Here is a 24668-nt window from a genome sequence, read left to right as displayed (position 1 = left end):
GCTCATATTGGTCTGATCAGTCACCTGAACACATTGTAACTGGATTCTGACATAACGATGCCATTTTAGTCCTTTTTAAGGATGAAGAACAATAACCAGACCAACCAGTAATCTGAATATTGACCTCATTATTCAACTGATATTTCTCTCCAAAGTTATAACGATCCCTTAATTACCAAATCTAATTACTTCATTCTCATTTCATTTCACTTACTAATTTCCCATGATCTATTCCTCTATACCACCTGAACTAGACACAGAGCAATTATGCTCTTGACCTCACGAGAGTCTTAAAACTTTTAATCACCTCTTCCCCTTGATGTTCTTCTTTCTGTAGGTTTTAATGACACTATTCTGATTCTCCTACTTGTCTGACTATCATTTATTCCTACTTCTTCTTGCATATTTATCAAGATTGAGCCTCCTTAATATGGGAGTCCTTCAAGATGTTATTGCGGGCCTTCCTCTTACTTGATGATTTCAATAGTTTTGATGGATTCATTTATGATTTCTTTGCAGAAAATTATCAGATCCTTTCCCCTCTCAGAATTAGATAATTCTAACCCCCCCAAAAAAAAATAAAGAAAGAAGTTAAGAAGGTGAATGAAATTTTGGAATAGTTTGATAGGATAGACCTCTGGAAAAAACTGAATGGCAATAGAAAAGAATAGACTTTTTTCTATGCATGTCATGGCACCTATGCAAAAATTTATCATGGAAATCTCAACCAAATTCAGAAAAAGAAAAACATAAATGCATTCTTTTCAGATCATAATGCAATAACAAAATACACTCAATGAAGAGCCATGGAAGTATTGGTTAAAAATTAAATGGAAACTGAAAAATTTAATCCTGAAGAATGAATAGGTCAACAAGCAAATTGTAGAAAGAGTCAACAATGAGACAACATAATTAAATATATGTGTTTCAGCCAAAGAAGTACTTAGGGGAAATTTTATATCTCTAAATACTAACATCAGTAAAACAGGGAAAGATCAGATCAATGAATTGGGAGCGTAACTAAAAACCTAGAAAAAAATTAAAAATCCCCAAACAAACATTAAGTTGAAAATCCTAAAAATCAAAGGAAAGATCATCAAAATAGAAATACTAAACTAATAAATAAAATCAGAAGCTCCTTTTATGGGAAAGATAAAATAAATAAATGATGGAGTGGTGATGATGGTGGTGGTGGTCATTTTTAAGTCATTTTTCTTGAGTAGGACTAAGACATACCATGTCTCACACTGTATAAAACCTTGACAACCATCAAAATTATTTAGTACTGGCTAAGAAATAGACTGGCAAATCAGTGGAATAGAATGAATTAGTTGATTGCATTAAATGAAAAATATTGCACAAACAAAACCAATACAAAGAAGACTAGAAGGACAGCAGAAATCTGGAAAATATTTTTTTTTTTTTGCAGCAAATACCTCTGATAGAGACATCATTTCTCTAATAGAGAACTGAGTGAAACTGGTGACAATACAAATCATTTCTCAATTGAAAAATGATTCAAGAATATGAACAAGTAGTTTTTACATAAAGAAATCAAAGCAATATATAGTCATATGAAAATGTTCTAAATCACTATTGATTAGAAAAATACTGATTAAAACAACTCTGAGGTAGAACCTCATACCTATCAATTAGGTAATGTGACAGATAATGAAAATGATAAATGTTGGAGTGGATGTGGGAAAATTGGAACACTAGTGCATTGTTGGTGGAGTTGTAAACTGACTCAAACATTCTGGAGAACTATTTGGAACTATGCTTGAAGGACAATCAAACTATAAATATATTCACGCACCCTCTGATGCAGCAGTACTACTACTAGGTCTATATCCAAATGTGATTTTAAAAGGGGCCTACTGGTGGAGAGGAAGGATGTACTTGTATAAAAATATTTATAGTTTCTCTCTTTGTGGTGGCAAAGAACTGGAATTTGAGGGGAAATCCATCAGTTGGAGAATGGTTGAATGAATTGAGTTATATGAATTTAATGGAATAATATTGTCTTATAAGAAATGATGAGCACACAGATTTCATTAAAATGTAGAAAGACTTACATGAGATGATGCAAAGTGAAGTGAGCAGAACCAGGAGAACACGGTGCACCGTAATAGAAACCTCATACAGAGAATACCTAAGTCATTCACAGTTGATCATTGTAGTATAGTTCTTTTTATAGAAATTCCAGTATTCACACCAGGAAAATGGCTGTTCATATCCAGAGAGAGAACTGATGGAGTCTGAATACAGAGCAGAGAATGCTATTTTCATTTTATTTTTTTCCAGGGTGGTTTTTTTTTTTTTGGCTTATTTCTTCTTTCAAAACATCACTAATATGGAAATGTTTTAAATGATTGCAAATATATAACATTAAATTATTTACTGTCTTAGAGAGGGGAAGATAAGGAAGGGAAGGAGAAGACTAGAGATGAGAAATCAAAATTTCACAATGATTGCCAAAATTTGTCTTTAAATCTAATTAGAGAAAATAAAATAATATTTTTATAAAAGAACTTTTCAGAGCCCAGACCAGGAGATCATTGAACATACTTCTTGCACTTTGAAAGCATTGAAAACCTCCAAGCCCCCAAACTAAGTTGCATATATAGTATATACATATATTATATACCTGAATATATATTCTAAATCTAAAAGGACTTAGAATTATAACTAGGGATAATCAAAAAAGTAAAACTGAGTACAATCCTACAGGTGAAAACATAGCTCTTTAATGACACAGAGTAATTTTGAACATTCTTGGGAAAAAAAAACTAGAGTACAAAATGTGACTTTCAAACATACCACTCAAAAAAAGTACATAAAAAGTAAACCTTTATGAGAAGTCTTACAGTATTAGTCAAGGTTAAATCATTTACATTATTGTATTGGGATATGATATCAATAATTCCACACAGTTTTATCATCACTAGGGGTCACATAGGAGTCTAATTAGAGAGAGAGCCTGGGTGTGATTCCATTTTTGGTGATCTCCAAAGATGAATAGAATGAAAGAGGGAAAAATACACTGGGAGAAGGTAGAGAGGAAAAGAATAGAGAAAATTATATTACATAAATGGGGAACAAAAGGAAGAGTTTCTAACAAAGGAAGGAGCAGTGGAAGGAGTAAATGAGAGGTGAACATCATTCCATCTGAATTGGTTAAAAGAGGGAATAAAACACATACAAGCAATTGGATGCACAAATTCACCTTGTCCAAACAAGAAGCAGGAAGGAAATGAGAGGTGAGATAAAAGCATTGATAGATTATGGGAGACAATTGACAGAAGCAAAGCAGACTGGTAGAGAAGAGACAAGGTGGAAAAGAGAGGGAAACATTTAATAGGAGAATAGGATGGAGGGAAATACATAACAATTATAATTGTGAATGAGGAGATAAAACTGCAGATAGAAAAGAGTAGAGAATGGATTGAGAACTACAATCCAACAACATTTTGTTCTTTTAAAGACATTTGAAAGAGAAAGATAAACATAGAGGTAAAATAAGAGGTTGGAGCAAAACTTATTGTGATTCACTTTTAGTAAAAGAAAAAAAAAAAGGCAGGATAGCAGACATGATTCCACACAAAACAAAAGCAAGAATAGACATAATTAAGAGAGATAATCGAGGAAACTACATTTGAATAAAAGGTCCCAGACAAAATGATGTACTATTGGTACTGAATACATATATAGATATATCTATATATATATATATGTGCATCAAATAGCATATCATCTAAATGGATAAAGAAAAACCTGAATGAATTGTAGAAGGAAATAGGAAACAACACATTAATATGGGGACTCAATTAACTCTTCTCAGACCTAGATAAAACTAACCATAAAATAAAGAAGGAAGAAGTTAAGGAAATGAAAAGAATTTTTAAAAAGTCATATTATTATATACCTCAGGAGAATAGTGAATGAGAAGAGAAGAGAGTATACCTGTTTTTCAGCTGTGCATAGCACCTTCACAAAAATTGACATTTTCATGAGCTGGTCATTAAAAACATCAATACAAATGAAGAATGCAGAAATATTAAATGCATCCTCTTCTGATCTTAATAACATGTAAATTAAATTCAAGAAAGTACCTTTGAGGCACACATTAAAAATTAATTGTAAGCTTTATAATTCACCACCAATGAATGGGAAATTAAAACAATAATTAAGACGTATTTTGCTCAATTGTATGCCCATAAATTTGACAATCATTTAAACGTATGAAAAAGTTTTCACACAAGTAAACCCAATGCAACCAAGATTAGGAGGGAAGCAGAAAACTGGGAAAGAATTTTTGCAACTAGTGTCTTTGATAAAAGCCTCATTTCTAAAGTATACAGAGAATTGTCTCCCATAATCTATCAAATATACAAGAATACAAGTCATTTCCCAATTAATAAATCGTCAAAGGATATGAACAGGTAGTTTTCAGATAAATAAATTAAAGCTATCTGTAGTCATATGACAAAATGCTCTAAATCACTATTGATTGGAGAGATGAAAATCAAAACAGCTCTGAGATACCACATCACACCTATCAGATTGGCTAACATGACAGAAAAGAAAGATGATAAAAGTTGGAGAAGATGTGAGAGAGTTGGAAGACTAATTTGTTGTTGGTGGAGCTATGAGCTGATCCAACCATTCTGGAGAGCAATTTGGAAGTATGCCCAAAGGACTACAAAAATATGAAGACCCTTTGACCCAGCAATATGTCTTCTAGGACTGTATCCCCAAGAGCTCATAAAAATGGGAAAGGGTCACATGTACAAAATATTTATAGCAGCACTCGATGTGGTGGCCAAAAACTGGAAATCAAGGGGATGTCTATCAATTGGGAAATGGCTGAATAAATTATAATGTATGAATGTAATGGAATACTATTGCACTACAAGCAATGATGAACAGGAAGACTTCAGAGAGGCCTAGAAAGACTTATATGATCTGATGTTGAGCAAAAGGAGCAGAACAAGGAGAACTTTGCACACAGCAACAATCACAGTGCGTGAGGATTTTTTCTAGTAGACTTAGAACTTCATTGCAATGCAAGGACTTAAAAATTCCCAGTGGTCTTTTAAGACAAAATGCCTTCCACAAAAAGAGAAATAACTATGGAATTCAATCACAGAATGTAGCAGATCATTTTCTTTTGTATTAACTTTTGGTTTGTTTGATGATTTCTCCCACTCATTTTAATTCTTCTATACAACATGACCATGGTGAAAATTCATTTAATAGGAATGCAAGTGGAGAACATATATAAAATTGTGTGCCATCTCAGAGAGGGAAAGGGGGGAGGTGGAGGGAGGGAAAGAAAAACTCTAGGTTGTGTAGTAGTGATTATGGAACACTGAAAATAAATACATATACAGACAGACAGACAGACAGACAGATAGACAGACAAACAGATAGACAGACAGACAGACAGACAGACAGACAGACAGACAGACAGACAGACAGATAGATAGATAGATAGATAGATAGATAGATAGATAGATAGATAGATAGATAGATAGATAGATAGATAGATAGATAGGTAGATGATAGATGAATGAATGAATGAATAAATAAATAAATGTTGGGAAAACTGGATCGGTGGGGTAGAACCTGAACGTAGACCAATGCCTGACACCATACAGAAGAATGAAGTCCAAAGGGATACATGATCTAGATATAAAGACGGATACTAAATCAAATTAGGTGAGTAAGGAATACTGTATTTGTCAGATTTATGGAGAAGAGAGAAATTTATGAGCAAATAAGAGATAGAGAACATTATGAAGTACAAAATGGATAATTTTCATTACATTAAATTGAAAAGTTTTTGCACAAACAAGCCCAATACAACAAAGATCAGGAGGGAATCAGAAAACTGGGAAAGAATTTTTTGCAACTAATGTCTGTGATAAAGGTCTCATTATTAAAATATATAGAGAAATGAGTGAAATTTCCAAGAATACAAGTCATTCCCCAGTGGATAAATGGTCAAAGGATATGAACAAGCAGTTTTCAGAGGAAGAAATTAAATCTATATATAGTCATATGAAATGTTCTCTAGATCACCATTGATTAGAGAGATGCAAATCAAAACAACTCTGAGGTACCACATCGCATCTATCACATTGACTAACGTGACCAAACAGGAAGATGATAAATGTTGGAGAGGATGTGGGAGACTTGGAACACTAATTCATTGTTGGTGGAACTGTGAGCTGATCCAACCATTCTGGAGAGGAATTTGGAACTATACCCAAAGGGTTGGTAAAACGTGCATACCCTTTCACCTACCTACCACTATGGCTTCTAGGACTGTATCCCAAAGAGATCATAAAAATTGGAAAAAGTTCCATTGTACAGAAATATTTATAATAACTCTTTTGTGGGGGCCAAGAACTGGAAATGGAGGGGATACTCATCAATTGGGGAATGGGCTAAACAAGTTGTGGCATATGAACATAATGGAACATTATTGTGCTATGAACAAATGATGACTTCAGAGATGCCTGGAAGGACTTAAAAGAACTGATTCTGGGTGCAATATGCAGAAGCAGGAGGACATTGTACTCAGTATCAGCCACAGTGTGCCAGAACTGTTTCTGGTAGACTTAGCCCTTCACAGAAATGCAAAGATTTAAAAATTTCCCAAAGGACTCTTGAGGTCAAGTGCCATCCACATCCAGAGAAAGAACTATGGAATCAGAAAGTAAAATGAAGCAGAATATTTTCTCCTGTGTTATGTTCTGTTTTGCCTTGTTTTTTCTCATGGTTTGTCCCATTCATTTTAATTCTCCTATGCAACATGACTAATGTGAAAATGTGGTTAATGAGAATGTACGTGTACAACCCATATAAAATTGATGCCATCTCAGGGAGGGAGAGGTAAGGAAGGGAGAAAATCCAAGACTTAAGGAACTGATTGTAGAAAACTGAAAACAAATGAATATTTTAAAAGTTTGTCTGGAGGAAAGAAAGGTCCAGAATATCAAGTGAATAAATGAAAAGAAATGATCTTAAATTGCATCATAATGCAGCCATCATCAAAACTACTTGGTATTAGCTAAGAAAGATATGGATCAGTAGGTGGTTAGGATCAGTAGGATAGGTTAGGAACCCAAGATACAGTAATCAATGACTACAGAAATATATTATTTGACAAGCCCAAAGACCTCAGCTTCTGGGATGACAACTCATTATTTGACAAAATCTTCTGGAAAAACTGAAAGATCACATGGCAGAAACTGGACACAGACCAATGTGTGACATCATATACCAAAATCAAGTCAAAATGGGTGCATGATTTAGATATAAAGGCTGATACTATAGCAACCTAAGAGAGAAAAGAATAGTTTACTGTCAGATTTATGGAGAATAGAAGAATTTATGACTAAACAAGAGATAGAGAATGTTGTGAAATGCAAAATGGATCATTTTGATTACTTTAAATTGAAAAGTTTTGGCACAAACAAAGCCAATTCAACTAAGATTAATAGAGAAACAGAAAATTGCAAAAGGATTTTTACAACCAATGTCTCTGATAAAGGCCTCATTTCTACAATAATAGAGAAAGGATTCAAATTTATAAGAATACAAGTCAAGCCTCAATTTATACGTGGTCAAAAGATATAAACAGGCAGTTCTCAGAGGAAAAAATTAAAGTTATCTATAGTCATATGAAAAAATGCTCAAAATCACTATTGATTAGAGAAAATAAAAAACAAAATGACTCTGAGGTAGCACATCACACCTATGAGATTAGTTAAGATGACAAAACAGGAAAATTATAAATGTTAGAGAAAATGTGCTAAAATTGTAAGACTAATCCATTGCTGTTGGAGTTGTGAACTGATCCAATCATTCTGGACAGCATTTTGGAACTATGCCCAAAGGGCTATAAAAATGTACACACCCTTTGACTCAGCAATACCATTTCTAGGATTGTATTTCAAAGAGATCATAAAAATAGGAAAAGGACACACATGTACAAAAATATCTATGGCAGCTCTTTTTGTGGTGGTCAAGAATTGGAAATTGAGGGGATTCCCATCAATTGGGAAATGACTGAACAGGTTGCAGTATGTGAATTAAATGGAATACTATTGTGCTATAAAAAATGATTAGCAGGCAGTCTTCAGAAAAACTTAGAAAGAATTATATAAACTGACGCTGAGAGAAATGAGCAGAGACAAGAGAACATTTTACGCAGTAACAATCACATCGTGTGATGACAAACTTTGAAAAACTTCACTGTTCTCAGCAATGCAAGGATCTAGGAAAACTCCAAAAGTTTCATTATGGAAATACTATCCTCATTCAGAGAAAGAACTATGGAGTCTGAATGCAGATCAAATCATACTATGTTCTCTCTTTGTTTTTTTCTTTCTTATGGTTTCTCCCATTCTTTCTAATTCTTCACAACATAACTAATGTGAAAATATGTTTAGTAAGAACGTATATGTAGAGACTTTATCAGATTTTATGCTGTCTAGTGGAGGGGGGAGAGGCAGAAAAAATTTAAAACTCAAAAGCTTATGGAAATGAATGTTGAAACCTAAAATTAAATATATTAATTTTTAAAAAACAAATTAATTGTTATTTAAAAGATATTTTGCAGAATTCACTTGTAAATGGAATAGGTCCTGGGGGTGGGGAGGTTTCCTTTGGAAGTTCGTTTATGGTTTGTACAATTTCTTTTTCTAAGTTGGAGCTATTTAAAGACTATTTTCTTTTCTTTAAATCTGGGCAAGTTATATTTGTGGTAATATGTGTCTATCACATTGATTTTATTTTATTGGCACATGTTTGGGCAAAACGGCTCCTAATAATTACTTTTATTTCTTCTTCATTGGTTTTGACTTTACTCTTTTATTTTTGATACTAGTAATTTTGTTTTCTTCTTTTTAAAAGCAAATTAGTTAATGTCCTACCTATTCCACCACCACCCCAAAAAAAACATCACTCAGGTCCTAATTTTGTTTCCTAATGTAGAGTGTGTTGGGGTTTGTGTGTGACTTTTAATGCTCTTTTCCTTTGATTTGTAGGATTTATATTTATATTTACATATATATATTTATATTTGGGTGTTCAATTGGGGATTTTCAGTTTGTTGGTTTTCCAGTTTTTTGAGTTATATTCCCAATTCATTGATCTGTTCTTTCTCTCTTTTAGTGATGAATGAGTTTAGTACTTTAAATTTTCCTCAAGTACTACTTTGACTGCGTCCCAAAATTTTGGTATGTTATCACATTGTTTTCATTTTCTATCTTGAAATTATTGATTATGTCTATGTTTTGTTCTTTGACCCACTTATTTTTTAGGAAAATTAATTAGTTTGCAATAAATTTTTAATCTTACTTCATATGTCCTTTATTGAATGTAATTTGTATTACACTATGGTTGGTAAAAAAAAGATACATCAACTCTTTCTGCTTTTATGCATTAGTTTGTAAATTTTTTGGCTAGAACACATGGTCAATTTTGTGAAGACATCATGTATAGTTGAGAAATTAGTATATTTCTTTCTATTCCTATTCAGTATTTTCCAGAGGTCTAAAATATCTTTTTAAACATTCTGTTCATGTCTTTATCTTCTTATTTATTTTTGTTTTGATTTTTCTATGTTTGAAGGAAGCGTTAAATTAAGGTTCCCCTCCATAATAATTTACCTAACCCTTCCTGTCACTAATTTTGCTTTCCTTCTAGAATTAGATTCTACACTATTTTTTTCATATATCTTTAGTATGGATATTAACTTATGGTGTATGTTAAGTTTTAGCAAAATATAATTTCCCTGCTTATCTCTTTTAGATGGGCTTATTTTTGCTTTTGTTTGTTTGAGATCGTTATAGCTAATCATGTTTTGCTTTTTCATTTGTTTGTTTTGTTCCAAAGTTGAGGCATAAAAGATTCTTCTCTAGGCTTTTATTTTAACTTTGCGTGTATCCTTCTGTTTCAAAAACAGCTCCTATAAATGACACCTTGTCAAATTCTGATTTCTAATCCATTCTGTTATCTTCTATTTTATTTTCCATCTCATTCATATTCACAATTATGGTTGCTGTTTATTTTCTTCCATTCTCTCCTCTTCCCTTTATTTTTATTTCTTTTTCCCCCTGTTCCCTCTTTAGGAGTCTCTTTTTATTCGAATCAATGTCTCACTCCCTCTTTTGCTGCCCTCTTTCCTTTTACTTCCTTCATTCTTTCTTTCTCTCTCTTTCATTCTTATCTCCCTGTTGAGTAAGATGTATTACTGTATACAACTGTGTGTGCATGTATATCTTTTCTTCACTTATTCAGTTCAGATGAGAATGATATTCAAGTATCATCTGCTGCCCCCACTCCTCCTCCTTGCTATATAATTGTTTTTTTGTGCACCTCATTTCAATAAGATAATTTCTCCCATTCTTCCTCTCCTCCTCTATCTTGGTGCATTCCTCTTTTTAACCCATTCTATTCTTTTTTTATTATATCTGTAGAGAACAGAATCACAACCAGGACCTCTGTCTGATTAGACTCCCACATTGTTCCTCAGTGATGAAAAGTACTGAGGGACTACATTTATCACCTCCTCCTTTCAGAATATAAGCAGTGTAACCTTGCGTTATCCTTTATCTCACTCATAATTATCTTTGTATGTTCTCTTGACCCCTGTGCATATGTTTAATTTTCTACTTTGAGTCTTTTTATAAAAAATGCTTGGAAATTCTCTATTTCATTAAAGTTTTTTTTTTCCCTTATACACGAGGGTCAGCTAGATATACAGTAGATAGAATGCCAAGTCTGGAGTCATGAATCCAAATCTGACCTCAGACACTTGCTAACTATGTGATCCTGGGCAAGTCACTTGAAACTGTTTACCTCCTTTTCCTCATCTGCAAAGTGAACTGGAGATGGAATGGGCAAATCATTCCAGTAACTTTACTAAGAAAACTCCAGATGGGGTCACAGTGAGTTGAATATGACTCAAATAAAGGAATAGCAACAACAACAGAAAGTATGTCTTCCTCTTTCTTTTAGGGACAGCTAGGGGGTACAGTAGATAGAGCCCCAGACCTGAAATGAGGTTCAAATAACTTCCTCTTCCTGTTCAACTCCAGGTCCAACTTGTGAACTCTCTGTTCTACCTGTGCTAAGTATACATATGGATGTGTTCATGTTATCCAAATTCATGTGATAATCCAGACCACAGAATGTTTTATCTCCTTGTTGATGTGTGTATATACACATATGTAAATATATATATATATATATATATATATATATATATATATATACGTAAACATATATTCACAAATATTAAACCCACACACATATATCCATCATCAGGCCAAATTCTTGGCAATGGTTAGAGGTCTCCTTCAAGAGTTGCTCAGTGTTTCAGAGGTTGCTGCAACCAATACAATGTCATGTACAAAGGATATCCATTTTATGTCAACTGATCATCTTTCTCCACCTCCCAAGTTTAAAGACTTGTTGATTGCGTTTGTAAACCAAATATATTCTTATCAACCCTTGTTAGTTGTACCCTATATCTCACCAGAAACTACTGATTCCTCAATTTTTGAGGGGTAGCTCAATCAAATTCCATCTTCAGATACTATCTTTTTTATCAGATTTTTATTTATCAAATCTGATTCATAACTTTAAGGGAAAGCAATTCTGAAAATATCATCTGTGCTTCTAAGTCCTTTATTTTCTTGTCCAAGAACTAATTTTTTTACACTGTATCTTTATTTGATTTTTTTATGTGAATCATCAGAAGTAAATAGAACTCATGTATTCTAACAAATCCTAAGTTGTTTACTGTATGCTTCTTGGACAAATACCACCAGAAGACAGCAATCATTCTTATTAGGTCAATACAGAATTGTCTCAGGAAGTCACCAACCATCTCTACTCATTTTTTTTCCAATGACTTTAGTGAATCTCAACCGACAAAATATGAGTATAAGATGTGAGTATCTGTAAAGCAATTCCTTTCAAGACAAATACCTGTTCCCTCTTCAGCTTCCTCTAAAGCCTCTGCAACCTGAGATGAACAAATGAAATCCTGGAGTGATCTTGTGAAACCTAGAGACAGAGCAGATAGATCTTATTTAAATATGATCGGAAGAGAGAACAACTAGCCACTGCCAAGGACTCAATCCATTAGCTTAGTGAAATAGACTACTCAGTTATAACCAGAACACCTTTTTGATGATCAGAGAGGGAATTTGAAGGCATTAGGAAAAACTGGAATAATCACTCTGGCTTCGTCATTGGGTTATTGGCCACATTGTAAACTACACTCTCTAAGGTTGATTAATTAATTAGTTACATGATATACTACTGCCTGCTATATGTATAGAAAGCAAGGGTAAAGCCAACTCTAGAAGAATCATACCTCTGTCACAGAGATGAAAAATAAAGATATTTTAACTCTGGTTTAATTCATTCAATTCCTGTCATTCATAGTGCTGGGAAACACAAATTATTTAAACCTCAACATAGGAGAAACATTGTTTTCTTTAGATCTCTTGAGAAGTTTGATGCCAACACCGTAGTCCCTTGATGATCCTATTCTTTCATTCTCTCTCAGAAAATGTTATCATCTTTTCTGACTCCATTTTTCTATTCATGTCCTAATGAAAGAGTAATCAAAAGTTTTCTGAAGATGTTTGCAAAGAAATTGGAAGAAATCTGGGAGAATATTTTACCCTTCATCAAGGAACAACTTCATTGATGGGATATGAAAAGTAAAGTATTGAGAATTTAACTAGCCTTTGTTACAATGTAGAAGACGATTTGATTAATTTCATAATAATTGCTAACTGGGGGAGTTATTCCTGTGGGAATCAGACAATGGTGACCGCTATGCAGTATTAGAAAAAAGCTTTGGATTGAACATTGACCTACATTTAGATCAAATTATTTAAACCATTTCCCCCTTCTTTTTAGTTTTGAACAATTGGGGCTTAGACTCTGATGCTCTATGATAGAGACTTAGATTGTGTTTTGATCCAGATAGCATAATATCCAAATACAGGCATGTTGTTTCTAAGATTCATTCCTTAATCTTAAGTCTGTCAGGAAGAGCAGACATTCATTTATCTACTGCTGATCTATATTGAAGAATAACTGTTCTTCCTTCCAGACTAGATAGATAAATAGATAGATCTAAATGAAGATATACAGATAGATATAAATACTTATAGATAAGTCTCTCTACAAAAATCTATTATCTATCTAACTGCCTGTTTTTTCCAGCAGAAAGTACAGTTAATCCAGGTAAGTCAAGTATATAGCTATGTCTGTATAGATATGTATCCATATCTACAGATGGCTATGTCACTCTATATAGATACATAATTTTATACATTTATTTCTATATCAATTTTTATTAAAAAAAACTGTGTGCAGATATTTTGTCTAGATTAGACAGTTTAGTGAGAACTCTTCTCATTTCTCAAATATGAAAAACTTCCCTTATTCTAATTATAAGGTAAAATATAAGGAATTCAAAGAAGTGAGAGATTAATGTGAGTTGGAGTAACTGAATATTTATTAAAGGAAGCAGGATTTGCATTTTGCCTTGAATAACCAGTATCCTCACAAACAATGCTGTCCATCAGCACTTATTCCCACCCTAATAATGTTCTTTGATAGGAATGTCATGATCGTTGGAGAGGACTCTAGAGGCCATTCCATCCCACATAGTTACTTTACAATGAAAGAAACTGAAGTTCAGAAAAGTTAAGTGACTTGCTCAAGGGCACACAGGAAATAAGTGGCTGAAGTGGGATTTGAATCCAAGTCAACTGAATTCTACTCCATTGTTCTTTCCATTGTACCACAGGGTTTCTCCAGAAACCAATCTACCAGCTAACGAGAAGGTGATGTATATCTATACAAAGCTATCCCTGAACTATTCATTCACAGTAGTACCTTGAGCCAGTTCAGCTCCTCTCTCTCTCTCTCTCTCTCTCTCTCTCTCTCTCTCTCTCTCTCTCTCTCTCTCTCTCTCTCTTTCTCTCTCTCTCTCTCTAACACTCTAGCCAACTGATAGGTATAAAATATCTTAGTACTGTTTTAATTTGCATTTCTGTAATCAATAATGATTTACAGCATTTTTTCATATACCTATACATTGTTCTGATGTCTTCTTTGGAATACTGCCTGTTCATATCCTTTGATCATTTACCAACTGGAGAATGACTCATATTTATAGAATTTTGACAAGTTCTTTATGTATTGCAAATATGAGACCTATATCTGAGAAACTGTTATAATTTTTTTTCAATTTTTGGCTTTCCTTCTGAGCCTGCCTACATTTGTTTTCAATGTCCAAAACCGTTTAAATTTAATGTAATTGAAATTATCCATTTTACATCTCATTCTGCTCTGTATCTTTTAGTTATTCAAAAATTGTTCCCACATCCATCAATCTGATAAGTAATATATTCCATTTTCTTCAAATTGTCTTGCAAAATCACTTTCTTACCAATTATGTTCCATTATAGAACATATTCCCTTCTATTATTTTGATGATATGAATTTTTTATTTTTAAATTTTATATTTTAACTTAAGGCATGAGATAGTACCCTAAAATCTGCTTTCTGTCAAACCATCTTCCAGTTTTCCCAACATTTCTTCTCAAAGAGTCTGCACTTTCGAATTTATCAAATAAATCCAATAGCTACCATAAAAATGTATTTTTTATGTCTTCCTTATCAAGGACCTGGTGACATTATTTTCTGTTCATATACCTGTGGAAATGGAATAGAAAATAAATTTAGTAATCATCTTGATTTGCTTGAGTTCTCTTATTATCCAGGAAAGGTCAAAATAATCCAAGAATCAGAATAAACCAGTCGTCCTGGGAAGTCTGAGGTGAGATTTGAATTCAGATCTCACTGACTCATATTCCAGAGCTCTATGGATAGCACCATCTCACTGTCAGTACTGAAAGAATATGCAAATATGATTGCTCAACTATACTGATCTTTGAAAGACTGCAGAGAATGGAAGATATTCCACAGTCCTGCAAAAGAGCAAAAGCCATGGTCATGTTTGAAAAGAAAAAGGAAAGAGTCTATAAACTGCAGTCCAGGGAGCTTTGATTTCTGGCAAAATTCTAGTATGCATTGATAAAGGAACCATCAGTGAACAGTTAAAAAAAGTAAAGTGACCAAAATAAATCAGCACAACTTCATCAAGAATAGGTAATATTAAAGAAATAAGTGCTGGAGAAGATGTGGGAATATTGGAACATTGGTGGAGTTGTGAAGTGATCCAACCATTCAGGAGAGCAATTTGGAACTATACCCAAAGATCTATAAAAATGTGCATAACCTTTGACTCAACAATAGCACTTCTAGGGCTATATCACAAAGAGATCAAACAAATGGGAAGATGATCTACATGTACAAAAATATTTATAGCAGCTCTTTTTGTGGTGGCAACGAACTGGAAATTAAGGGAATGCCCATCAATTGGGGAGTGGTTGAGCAAGCTATGGTATATGAATATAATGGTATACAATTACACAATGAGAAATGACAAACAGTCCAACTTCAGAAAAACCTGGGACAACTTATATGAACTGATGCTGAGTGAAATGAGCACAACCAGGAGAACATTATACAAAGTAATAGCCACAGAGTAGGAGTACTGTTTCTGATAAACTAAGCACTTCACAGCAATGCAAGGACCTAAAACATTCCCAAAGGACCCTTGAGGCAAAATGTCATCCACATTCAGAGAAAGAACTATGGAATCAGAATGCAGAATGAAGCAGACTCTTTTCTCCTATGCTATGTTTTGTTTTGTTTTTCTCATGATTTCTCCCATTCACTTTAATTCTCCTATGCAACATGACTAATGTGAAAATGTATTTAATGAGAATATATTGTAGAACCCACATAAGATTGCATGCTATATTTGGGAGGGAGAGGAGAGGGATGGGGGAGAAAATTTAAGGCTTATGGAAGTGATAGTTGAAAAGTGGAAACAAATAAATTAATTAAATTTAAAAAAAATAAAAATGCACTAAGGAAGGTTAAAAAGAAAAGAAAAGAAAGAAAGAAAGAAAGAAAGAAAGAAAGAAAGAAAGAAAGAAAGAAAGAAAGAAAGAAAGAAAGAAAGAAAGAAAGAAAGAAATGATGAGCAGGCAGACTTCAGAAAAACCTGGTAAGACTTATATGAACTGATGTTGAGTGGGGGGAGCAGAATCAGGACAACATTGTACACAGCTACAACCACATTGTGCAATGACCAACTTTGACAGACATGCTCTTCTCAGCAATGCAAGGTTCTAAAACAACTCCAAAAGACTCATGATAGAAAATACTATCTACATCCAGGGAAAGAATAATGGAGTCTGAATGCGGATTGAAGCATATCATTTGCTCTGTCTTCTGTTTGTTTTGTTTCTTCTTTCTTGTTTTCATTCCATTAGTTCTAATTCTTCTATGCAATATGACTAATGTAAAAATATGCTTAATATGAATGTATGTAGGGCCAATATCAGATTGCATACCATCTTGCAGAGGGGGAAAAGGGGGAGGTGAGGGAGAGGGAGAAAATTTGGAGCTCTAAAGCTTGTGAAACTGAATGTTGTAAACTAAAAGCTAATAAATATTCTTTTAAATACTAAAAAACAGTAGGTCATATAAGCATTGGGAGAGGGGGAGGAAATTGTAGCACTTACCTCCCCATCTCATATGACCAATATGGCAACCAGGCTGTTTGACCTTCAGGGAAGTATTGATGGGTTACAATTCAGTCTTATTGTGAAAAGTACCTTTTGTGCCACTTCCTCCTGGTGAAAGAAACTCTTTCAATTATATGATGAAAAATACAGCAAATAAACTCTGTCCTCTGAAAAATAAACCATGACCCATTCTTCCTTGGGAGTCAGGTTCCTCAAAAATTGGTCCTGTTGTAGTGAAATTAGGCATAATACCCATAGGGCCAAGAATGGTAAACAAACAAAACAAAGCATGTTGTCACAGGTACAAGATTGCCATGTCCTCAAATAGAGTAAAAGGGAAGAGTGTAGGGGGAATTGAGAAATCCTTGATCATAGGAGAAAAAAATGTATCACATTTCTATAAATGTGAATCACTAATGAAAATGGACAGAGAAGTTAGAGTGCCACCAAAGGAAAATTCCTATTTCTTATGACTAACTGACATAATTAAACAGGTATGCCTCTATATGGCATTCCTTTTGGTCCTGAACAGGACATGGATTTTAATGCTAAAATTATTGTCAATGATTTTCAAAGAGTCATGAAAAGGTGTGAATTTAAACTCTACCTACAGTCAGAGTCAGATCAAAACCCACACATCTGAAGCAATTGCAGCTAGTGAAATTACTAGAGATTACTCCGAAAAGAAAAAAATGCCTGGTAAAATGGGTAACAGATAACAAACAGAATTAGGATTAAATTGTGAAAGATAGATACAATACGCATAAATGATTGCATGCATAGGTAAAGATCTGGGATTCTGTCTTGTTTTCTTATGAAGACTTTTCAATAAATTTACCATTTTCCTACATATTTTTCTGGTGATCCTGATGATAATGGGAAAGAACTGCCAGAAAATTTACATGCTGAAAATGTTTGTCAGCCCAGTTAACCTTCTATTGTAGGTATGCACACTGTATTCATTGTATTCATTTTATGTATTCACTGTACCACGACAAGTAGGTGGCACAGTGTCTTAGAGTGTTGAGCCTGGAGCTAGGAAGGCTCATTCATTTTCCTGAGTTCAAATTTGGCCTCAGACATTGACTAGCTATGTTACCCAGGAAAAGATCACTTAAACCTGAGTATCTACATTGCCTCATTTATAAAATGAGCTGGAGAAGGAAATGACAAACCTTTCTAGCATATTTGTCAAGAAAATTCCAAGTGGGGTCAAGAAGAGTCAGAAATGACTAAAACAACTGAACAACAAAAATTCACCAAACACAGTGAAATGTCTTCTTTCCCATGAATGTTATAGAGCTAGAATAAGAAAGATCCCACTAGCCACCTCTTTTTCTCACTCTCTTAGTAATACCACATTGGGTCCTTTTTGTAATGTGCATGTATGAACTGTCCTCAACTCAACCTCGACTTTTAAATCATAATATTAAATAAGATTGATTAAGTATTGACTTTCAAGTTGGATAGCAAATTTGCATATCAAAAATTACTTTTTATAATAACACTAATAAAAGAATAAATCATGTCACAAGGATAATTTTATTTTTTCAACAGGTTTTTTGGGATAGTGAGAGGTAACATGTCATAATTGGATAAATAGTTACCTTAGGGTGCAGAGTCAAGATGTTGGAGTAAAAGGAAAGAGATGCTTGAGCTCTCCTCCCAAACCCCCAAATACCTATAAAATTTGACTCTAAACAAATTATGTAGCTGCAGAAATCACAGAATGACAGTATGAAGCAAATCTCCATTCCAAGACCACCTGAGAGCCTCTATTGTACCAAGTTAGGAGCAGAGTGCACTACAGAATGGACTGCACTGGTACAGGTGGGGCCTGAGCAGGCCTCAGCAGGACTGCCTCACTTACAGCTGTAGCAAATTTCAGACTTCTGAACCCTAAAATGCAGAAGACAACTTGGAAAGTTAGTGGAAAAAATTCTGTTAGACCTGTGTGAGAAAGTATTATGATCCAACCATAGACCCACAACCTCAAGGCAGTCTAGAGGACAGAGGAACCAGTGGAAGTCTCAGCAGCAGCAGCTGCAGAAGTAGCACCTCTTTCTTGAGATCTAGGCCCAAAGGTTGTGTGCAAATTAAGTGGCTGACAGTACACTCCCTAACCCCACTGGAAGCATAGTCCTACCTTGACAAAGAGCTCAAAAGTCAAGTAACTGGCCAAGAATATGAGTAAAAACAGACTATAAAATCTTACTTTGGCAATAGGGAAGATCAAAACATACAATCAGAAAAAGACAACAAAATCAAAGCTGCTATTTCCAAAGCTCCAAAGAAAAATATGAGTTGGTCCAGGACAAGAAAGAGCTCAGAAAGTATTTTGAAAATCAAGGAAGAGAAGTAGAGGAAAAAGTGGGAAGAAAAATGAGAGTGAGAGAAGGAAATAATGGAAAATGAATCAACTACTTGCTAAAGGGGACCCAAAAAATGCTGAATGAAATAACACCTTAAAAAGTGTTACTTCAAAAGGCAAAAAAGATGGAAAAAGTCAATGAGGAGAAGGATGTCCTAAGAAGTAGGACTAGTCAAATAGAAAAGGAGGTCAAAAAGCTCACTGAAGAAAATAATTCCATAAAAATTAGAATGGAGCAGATGGGAGCTACTGGCTTTATGAGAGATCAACAAATTATAAAACAAAACCAAAAGACTGAAAAAATTGAAGACAGTGTGAAATATATCACTGGAAAAACCATTGACCTGGAAAACGGATCCAGGAGAGATCATTTAAAAATTATTGGACTACCTGAAAGCCATGATCAAAAAAGAACCTTGACATCATCTTTCAAGAAATAATCAAAAAAAACCTGCCCTGATATTCTAGAACCAGAGGGTAAAATAGCTACAGGATGAATCCATTGATCATCTCTTGAAAGAGATCCCAAAAGGAAAACTCCTTGGAATATGATAGCCAAATTTCAGAAATACCAGGTCAAGAAGAAAATATTACAAGGAGCCAGAAAGACAAAATTCGAGTATGGTGGAAACAAAATCAGGATAACAAAAAATCTAGCAGCTTCTATATTAGGGGATTGGAGGGCTTGGAATATGATATTTCAAAGGTCAAAGGAGCTAAGATTCAAACCAAGAGTCACCTACCTAGCAAAACCAAGTATAATCCTTCAGGGTGGGAAATGGATATTCAATAAAGTAGAGTCTTTCAAGTATTCTTGATGAGAAAACCAGAATTGAGTAGAAAATTTGACTTTCAAATACAAGACTCAAGAGAAGCATGGAAAGGTAAACAAGAAAAGAAATCATAAGAGACTCATTGAAATGGAACAGTTTACATTCCTATATAGAAAGACAATACTTGTAACTCATGACACCATTCTCAATTCTAGGGTAGTTGGTGAAACTATATATAGAGGGCACAGGATGAGTTGAATATGAGGGGATGATATCTTAAAAACAAAATTAAGGGGTGACAGAGCAATGTACTGGTAGATGGAGAAAGGGAGAGGTAGAATGGGGTAAATGATCTCACATAAAAGAGGCAAGAAAATTCTTTTACAGTGGAGTGAAAAAAAGGCATGAGAGAGAATGAGTGAACCCTGCTCTCTTTGTATTTGGCTTAATGAAAGAATAACATACACATGCAAATGAGTATGGAAATCTATCTCACCCTGCAGGAAAGTAGGGAGGAAAAAGGGGAGAAAAGGCGATGGTGACAGAAGGGAGGGCATATTGGGGGAGGGGGTAATCAGAAGCAAATGCTTTTCAGAGGGGAAAAGGTCAAAGGAGAGAACAGAAGAAAGGGGGAAGGATAGAATGAAGGGAAATAGAGTTAGTCTTGCACAACGTGACTATAAAGGAAGTGGTTTGCATTACTACACATGTATAACCTACATCAAATTGCTCTGTCTTCTCAATGAAAGTGGGTGGGGAGGGACTAAGGGAGAGAGTTTGAAACTCAAAGTTTTAAAAGTGAATGTTGAAAACTGTTTTTATATGCAACTGGAAAAAAGGTATACAGAAAATGGAGAATACAACTCTATCTTGCCCTACAGGAAAATAGAAAAGGAGGGAAATAAAAGAAGTTGGTGGGGGTGACAGAAGGGCAGGCAGATTGGGGGAAGAGTAATAAGAAATTATGCCATCTTGGTCTGGTGGGAAGGGAGAAATATGGGAAAATTTGGAGCTCAAAATCTTATGGATGTGAATATTTACTACTTATTATTAATATTAATTAATTTAAAATTTTAATTAGATAAATTGAATTAATGGATTTAAAACAACTTAAATAATAAAAAAAGCCTTTTAGCTCCAAATTCTCTCCCTTCCTCTCTCCCAACACCCCACAGCACACCCTGTGCCATCAAGAAGGTAAGCAATTCAATTTAGGCCATGCATGGGTAGTCATGCAAACATATCCATAAGCCATGTTCTGAAAGAAAAAATAGACCAAAAAAAATTCAAGAAAATTAAGGACAATAAAAATGGATGCTTCGATCTGTATTCAGACACCATCAGCTCTTTCACTGGGACTACATAGCATTTTTCACCATAAGTCTTTCAGAGTTGTCTTGGATCATTGCATAGTTTTTGTTGTTAGTGTTGTTTAATCATTTCAGTGGTGACTGATCATTGATAACCCCTTTGGAGTTTTCTTGGCAAAGATACTGGAGTGGTTTGCCATTTCCATCTCCATACCATTTTACAGATATGGAAACTGAGGCAAACTGAATGAATGACTTTCCAAGATTCAAACAGGTAGTAAGTGTCTGAGGTCACATTGGAATTTAGATCCTCCAGAATCCAAGTCTAGCACTCTATCAACCAGGCCACCTAGCTACCTTAATACAATAGTGACCTAACCTTTTGGGGTCCATGACAAATATTATAATATTTCTTCAGATGCCAGTATACAGGAAGAAGGTCTATTGTCTCAGCTTATGATTTCTCTCACCAGCCTCCCCTGCTCCTCCCACCCTTACTATCCATTTTTCTACTTACTCTCATAGCCACAAATTGAGGAGCTTGATTTTTTTAAACTTAAGCTGTGTGTCTGATATGGAATTTTCTTACATTTGGTTTAAAAAATCAGCAGTCCTTTGTCCATTTGATTGTTAATAGGTTAAAGTCTACCAGGACCTTCAGGGAGTCTTGATAAGACTGCTCAAATAAAAGAAGTTCTATTATCTGTAATATCTAAAAGGACATAATTAAAGTACAGGATTCTGTTTAAAATGACTGTCCCAGTTATGCAAAAATCTTGATTGATGGTTTAGATGGAGAATTAAAGGTTTCTTCTCTTTGAGGATGACAGATGTCTAATAACCTTGGCCTGAGATCTACTAGCATGGCTGAAAAGTGAATAACAAACCTTAATAAAATAATCTGTGTAATTTAAAGATAAATCAAGAGTCAAAGAAGGGATTCCCATTGTCAGTTAGATTGTTTTCACTCACGTAATTATCACCAATTGCTAAGGGTTGATTCAAAAGGAAATTTTGAGAGACTAAAAACCCATAATTATTTTATATACATGATATTTCTTGAAGGACATGACACATATGACTAGATATTGGGATAAGAGAGAAGATATCTGCCTGTGATGTCTCTCCTAGTATTTAATGTGCACTGATTTCTCATAGGACAGTCAACTGCAGAAGTCAGGCAGCCATGAACTTCTGGGAGAATTCTCTTTGTAGCAATACATCTACAGTATGGTGCTTTCTGAAGAGAATTTCTCTTCTTTAGATGAAGAACATGTTCTAACCGCAAATACTCTCCTTCACTCTAGAGCTGAAGATTTGGGACACACTATAACTGACCTCATGAGTAAATTGACAACTGGTCTTTTGAGAAGCTCAGCCTTAACATCTATTCAACTGCGCACTTACAGCGTGGGTGGCAGTTATACCCACAGGAAACTTACATTAAGTATCTTCAAATTATTACCGTATCTCATCCTACACAAACTGCCCATTTCAAATGCTAGACTTATCTTGAGAATGATAATGAAATAAATTACTATGGTCTTAGATTGGAGGAGGGCACAAAGCCTATACGTGAAAAGTTCCAACAAATTATTTTATTTTTTTGTTGTTTTAACAAACTAAGAGATTACAGGTCATTATTTAATAATCAGTATTAGTGGACAAGAAAGTCATTTACACAACATACAAGTAGAAAGAGTTAAAGCATATCCCACTTAAAATAAATATAGAATTTAGTAAGGAAAAAGCCTGAAAAACAAAACAAAATTCAGAGTGAAAGCCCTGGTGAGCAGCAGCAGGCAGGAAGTGGCATAGGTTCTAACCAGCATCATACCCACAACTAATACTGTACCCTCAGACATCAGAGAGAGTCCTGAAGATTGCACAATATGAAGTGAGCTGAGTAAAAGCAATTTTTGATAAATCCATGCTGGTCCCATTCGCCTTTTAAGTATTTAATAAATTTTTTATATACAGCTTTCATACAACATTTTTTTAATACACCATTGGACCAATTCTCAAGTAAGCCAAATCACAGAGACTTTCAGTCATTTTTTCAAGGTAACCTAGTTAACAAGTTATGGGTAAGGAAACCAAATCTTTATATTCTGACTTGAATATGAGGGATTTTTAATACTAAAACAGAAAATATTAACCCAAAATATTTCAAAAACTCTAAAGGAGAGCAAATTAATTTGGAAGGACATGGTAGGATGGGAGATGCCTATTTACCAGAGAGCTACATGAAATAAAAGGAATCAATAATAAATAAAAGAAAGGAGAATATTTTTAAGTATTCTACTTCTGAAAATTTCCTAAAACCAGCTTAGACCATAACATTTTCTTCAAAGCTACTGTGACATCTTTATTCCTGACACTATAGATGAGAGGGTTTATAACAGGTGTTAGGATAGTGTAGAAGACAGATACCATCATATCTTTTTCAGCAGTATGATAAGAAGGAGGGAGCATGTAGTTATAGATAGCAGCTCCAAAAAGAAGAATAACAACAGTTATATGGGAGGAACATGTGACAAATGCTTTCCTATGACCCACAGCTGAATTCATCTTATAGACTGTGAGGAGAATGAGGGAGTAAGAGCTTAAAATAACTGTGAGAGGGATGAGGAGCATAAGGACACAGCACAGGTACATGACAGTCTCATACAGTGATGTGTCTGAGCAGGAGAGTTTCAACAAGGCAAGGACCTCACAGAAGAAGTGTTGGATCATTCGGGACTTACAAAATGGGAAGTTCATGGTGATAGGGGTGATAGTGAAACCATCAAGAGAGCCCAAGAACCAACACACAATTACAAGGAGTATGCAAATTCTACGGTTCATGAGGATGGGGTAGCGGAGAGGGTGACAAATGGCCATATACCTGTCATAGGACATGGCTGCCAAAAGGAACAACTCTGCCCCTATCAGAGTTACATAGAGGAATATCTGGATTCCACAGCTTGGGGCTGAGATAATATGAATCCCTGTCACCTGATCCAACAGCATCTTGGGCACAGTAACAGAGATATACATCACGTCCATGAGGGAAAGTTGACTGATGAAGAAGTACATGGGAGTGTGGAGTTGGGGATCACTTTGAATCAAAAGAACTAAAGTGGCATTCCCGGTCAGAGCTACTATGAAAATAATCAATATCAGTGAGTAGAAAAAAGGAGAATATTTGCTTTGACTGAAGAGCCCCAACAGGATAAAGTCAGTCCCAAAAGTTTGGTTCTCCAACCACACAGTTTGCTTCATGTTATCTCACCTAGGGAAGATTAAAAACAACTAAAACAATAAAGAATTTTATATTCTGTCCTTAACACATAAATCATCTACTAGTGAAGGAAAAAGATATGTTATAGGTTGTTCTAACACAAGAAGAGCTGTGATTTTGCTAACAGGAGAGATTCTCATCTATCTATGATATAGATTGTCTAACTTGAACCTAAAGGTACATCTATTTGGGTAGAAAATTATCTTCAATCATTCTGAAGCA

At 34.6% G+C, this 24668-nt stretch overlaps 1 protein-coding gene across 1 annotated transcript; it reads right to left on the bottom strand.

The window, feature by feature from the left end:
* Positions 1–23464: 23464 nt before the first annotated feature.
* LOC140523527 (olfactory receptor 2T29-like) lies at positions 23465–24427 on the bottom strand. The gene has a single exon (XM_072638354.1). The coding sequence runs from the start codon at positions 24425–24427 to the stop codon at positions 23465–23467; it is 963 nt and encodes a 320-aa protein (XP_072494455.1).
* Between the last annotated feature and the right edge of the window lie 241 nt (positions 24428–24668).

This window comes from Notamacropus eugenii, chromosome 2, assembly GCF_028372415.1.
Source record: "Notamacropus eugenii isolate mMacEug1 chromosome 2, mMacEug1.pri_v2, whole genome shotgun sequence".
In the NCBI taxonomy this organism is placed as follows: domain Eukaryota; kingdom Metazoa; phylum Chordata; class Mammalia; order Diprotodontia; family Macropodidae; genus Notamacropus; species Notamacropus eugenii.
This window is presented reverse-complemented; position numbering and strand designations above follow the sequence as displayed.

Excerpts from the sequence above, each read along its gene's own strand:
- LOC140523527 (XM_072638354.1), bottom strand. The coding sequence starts at position 24,427 with ATGAAGCAAACTGTGTGGTTGGAGAACCAAACTTTTGGGACTGACTTT.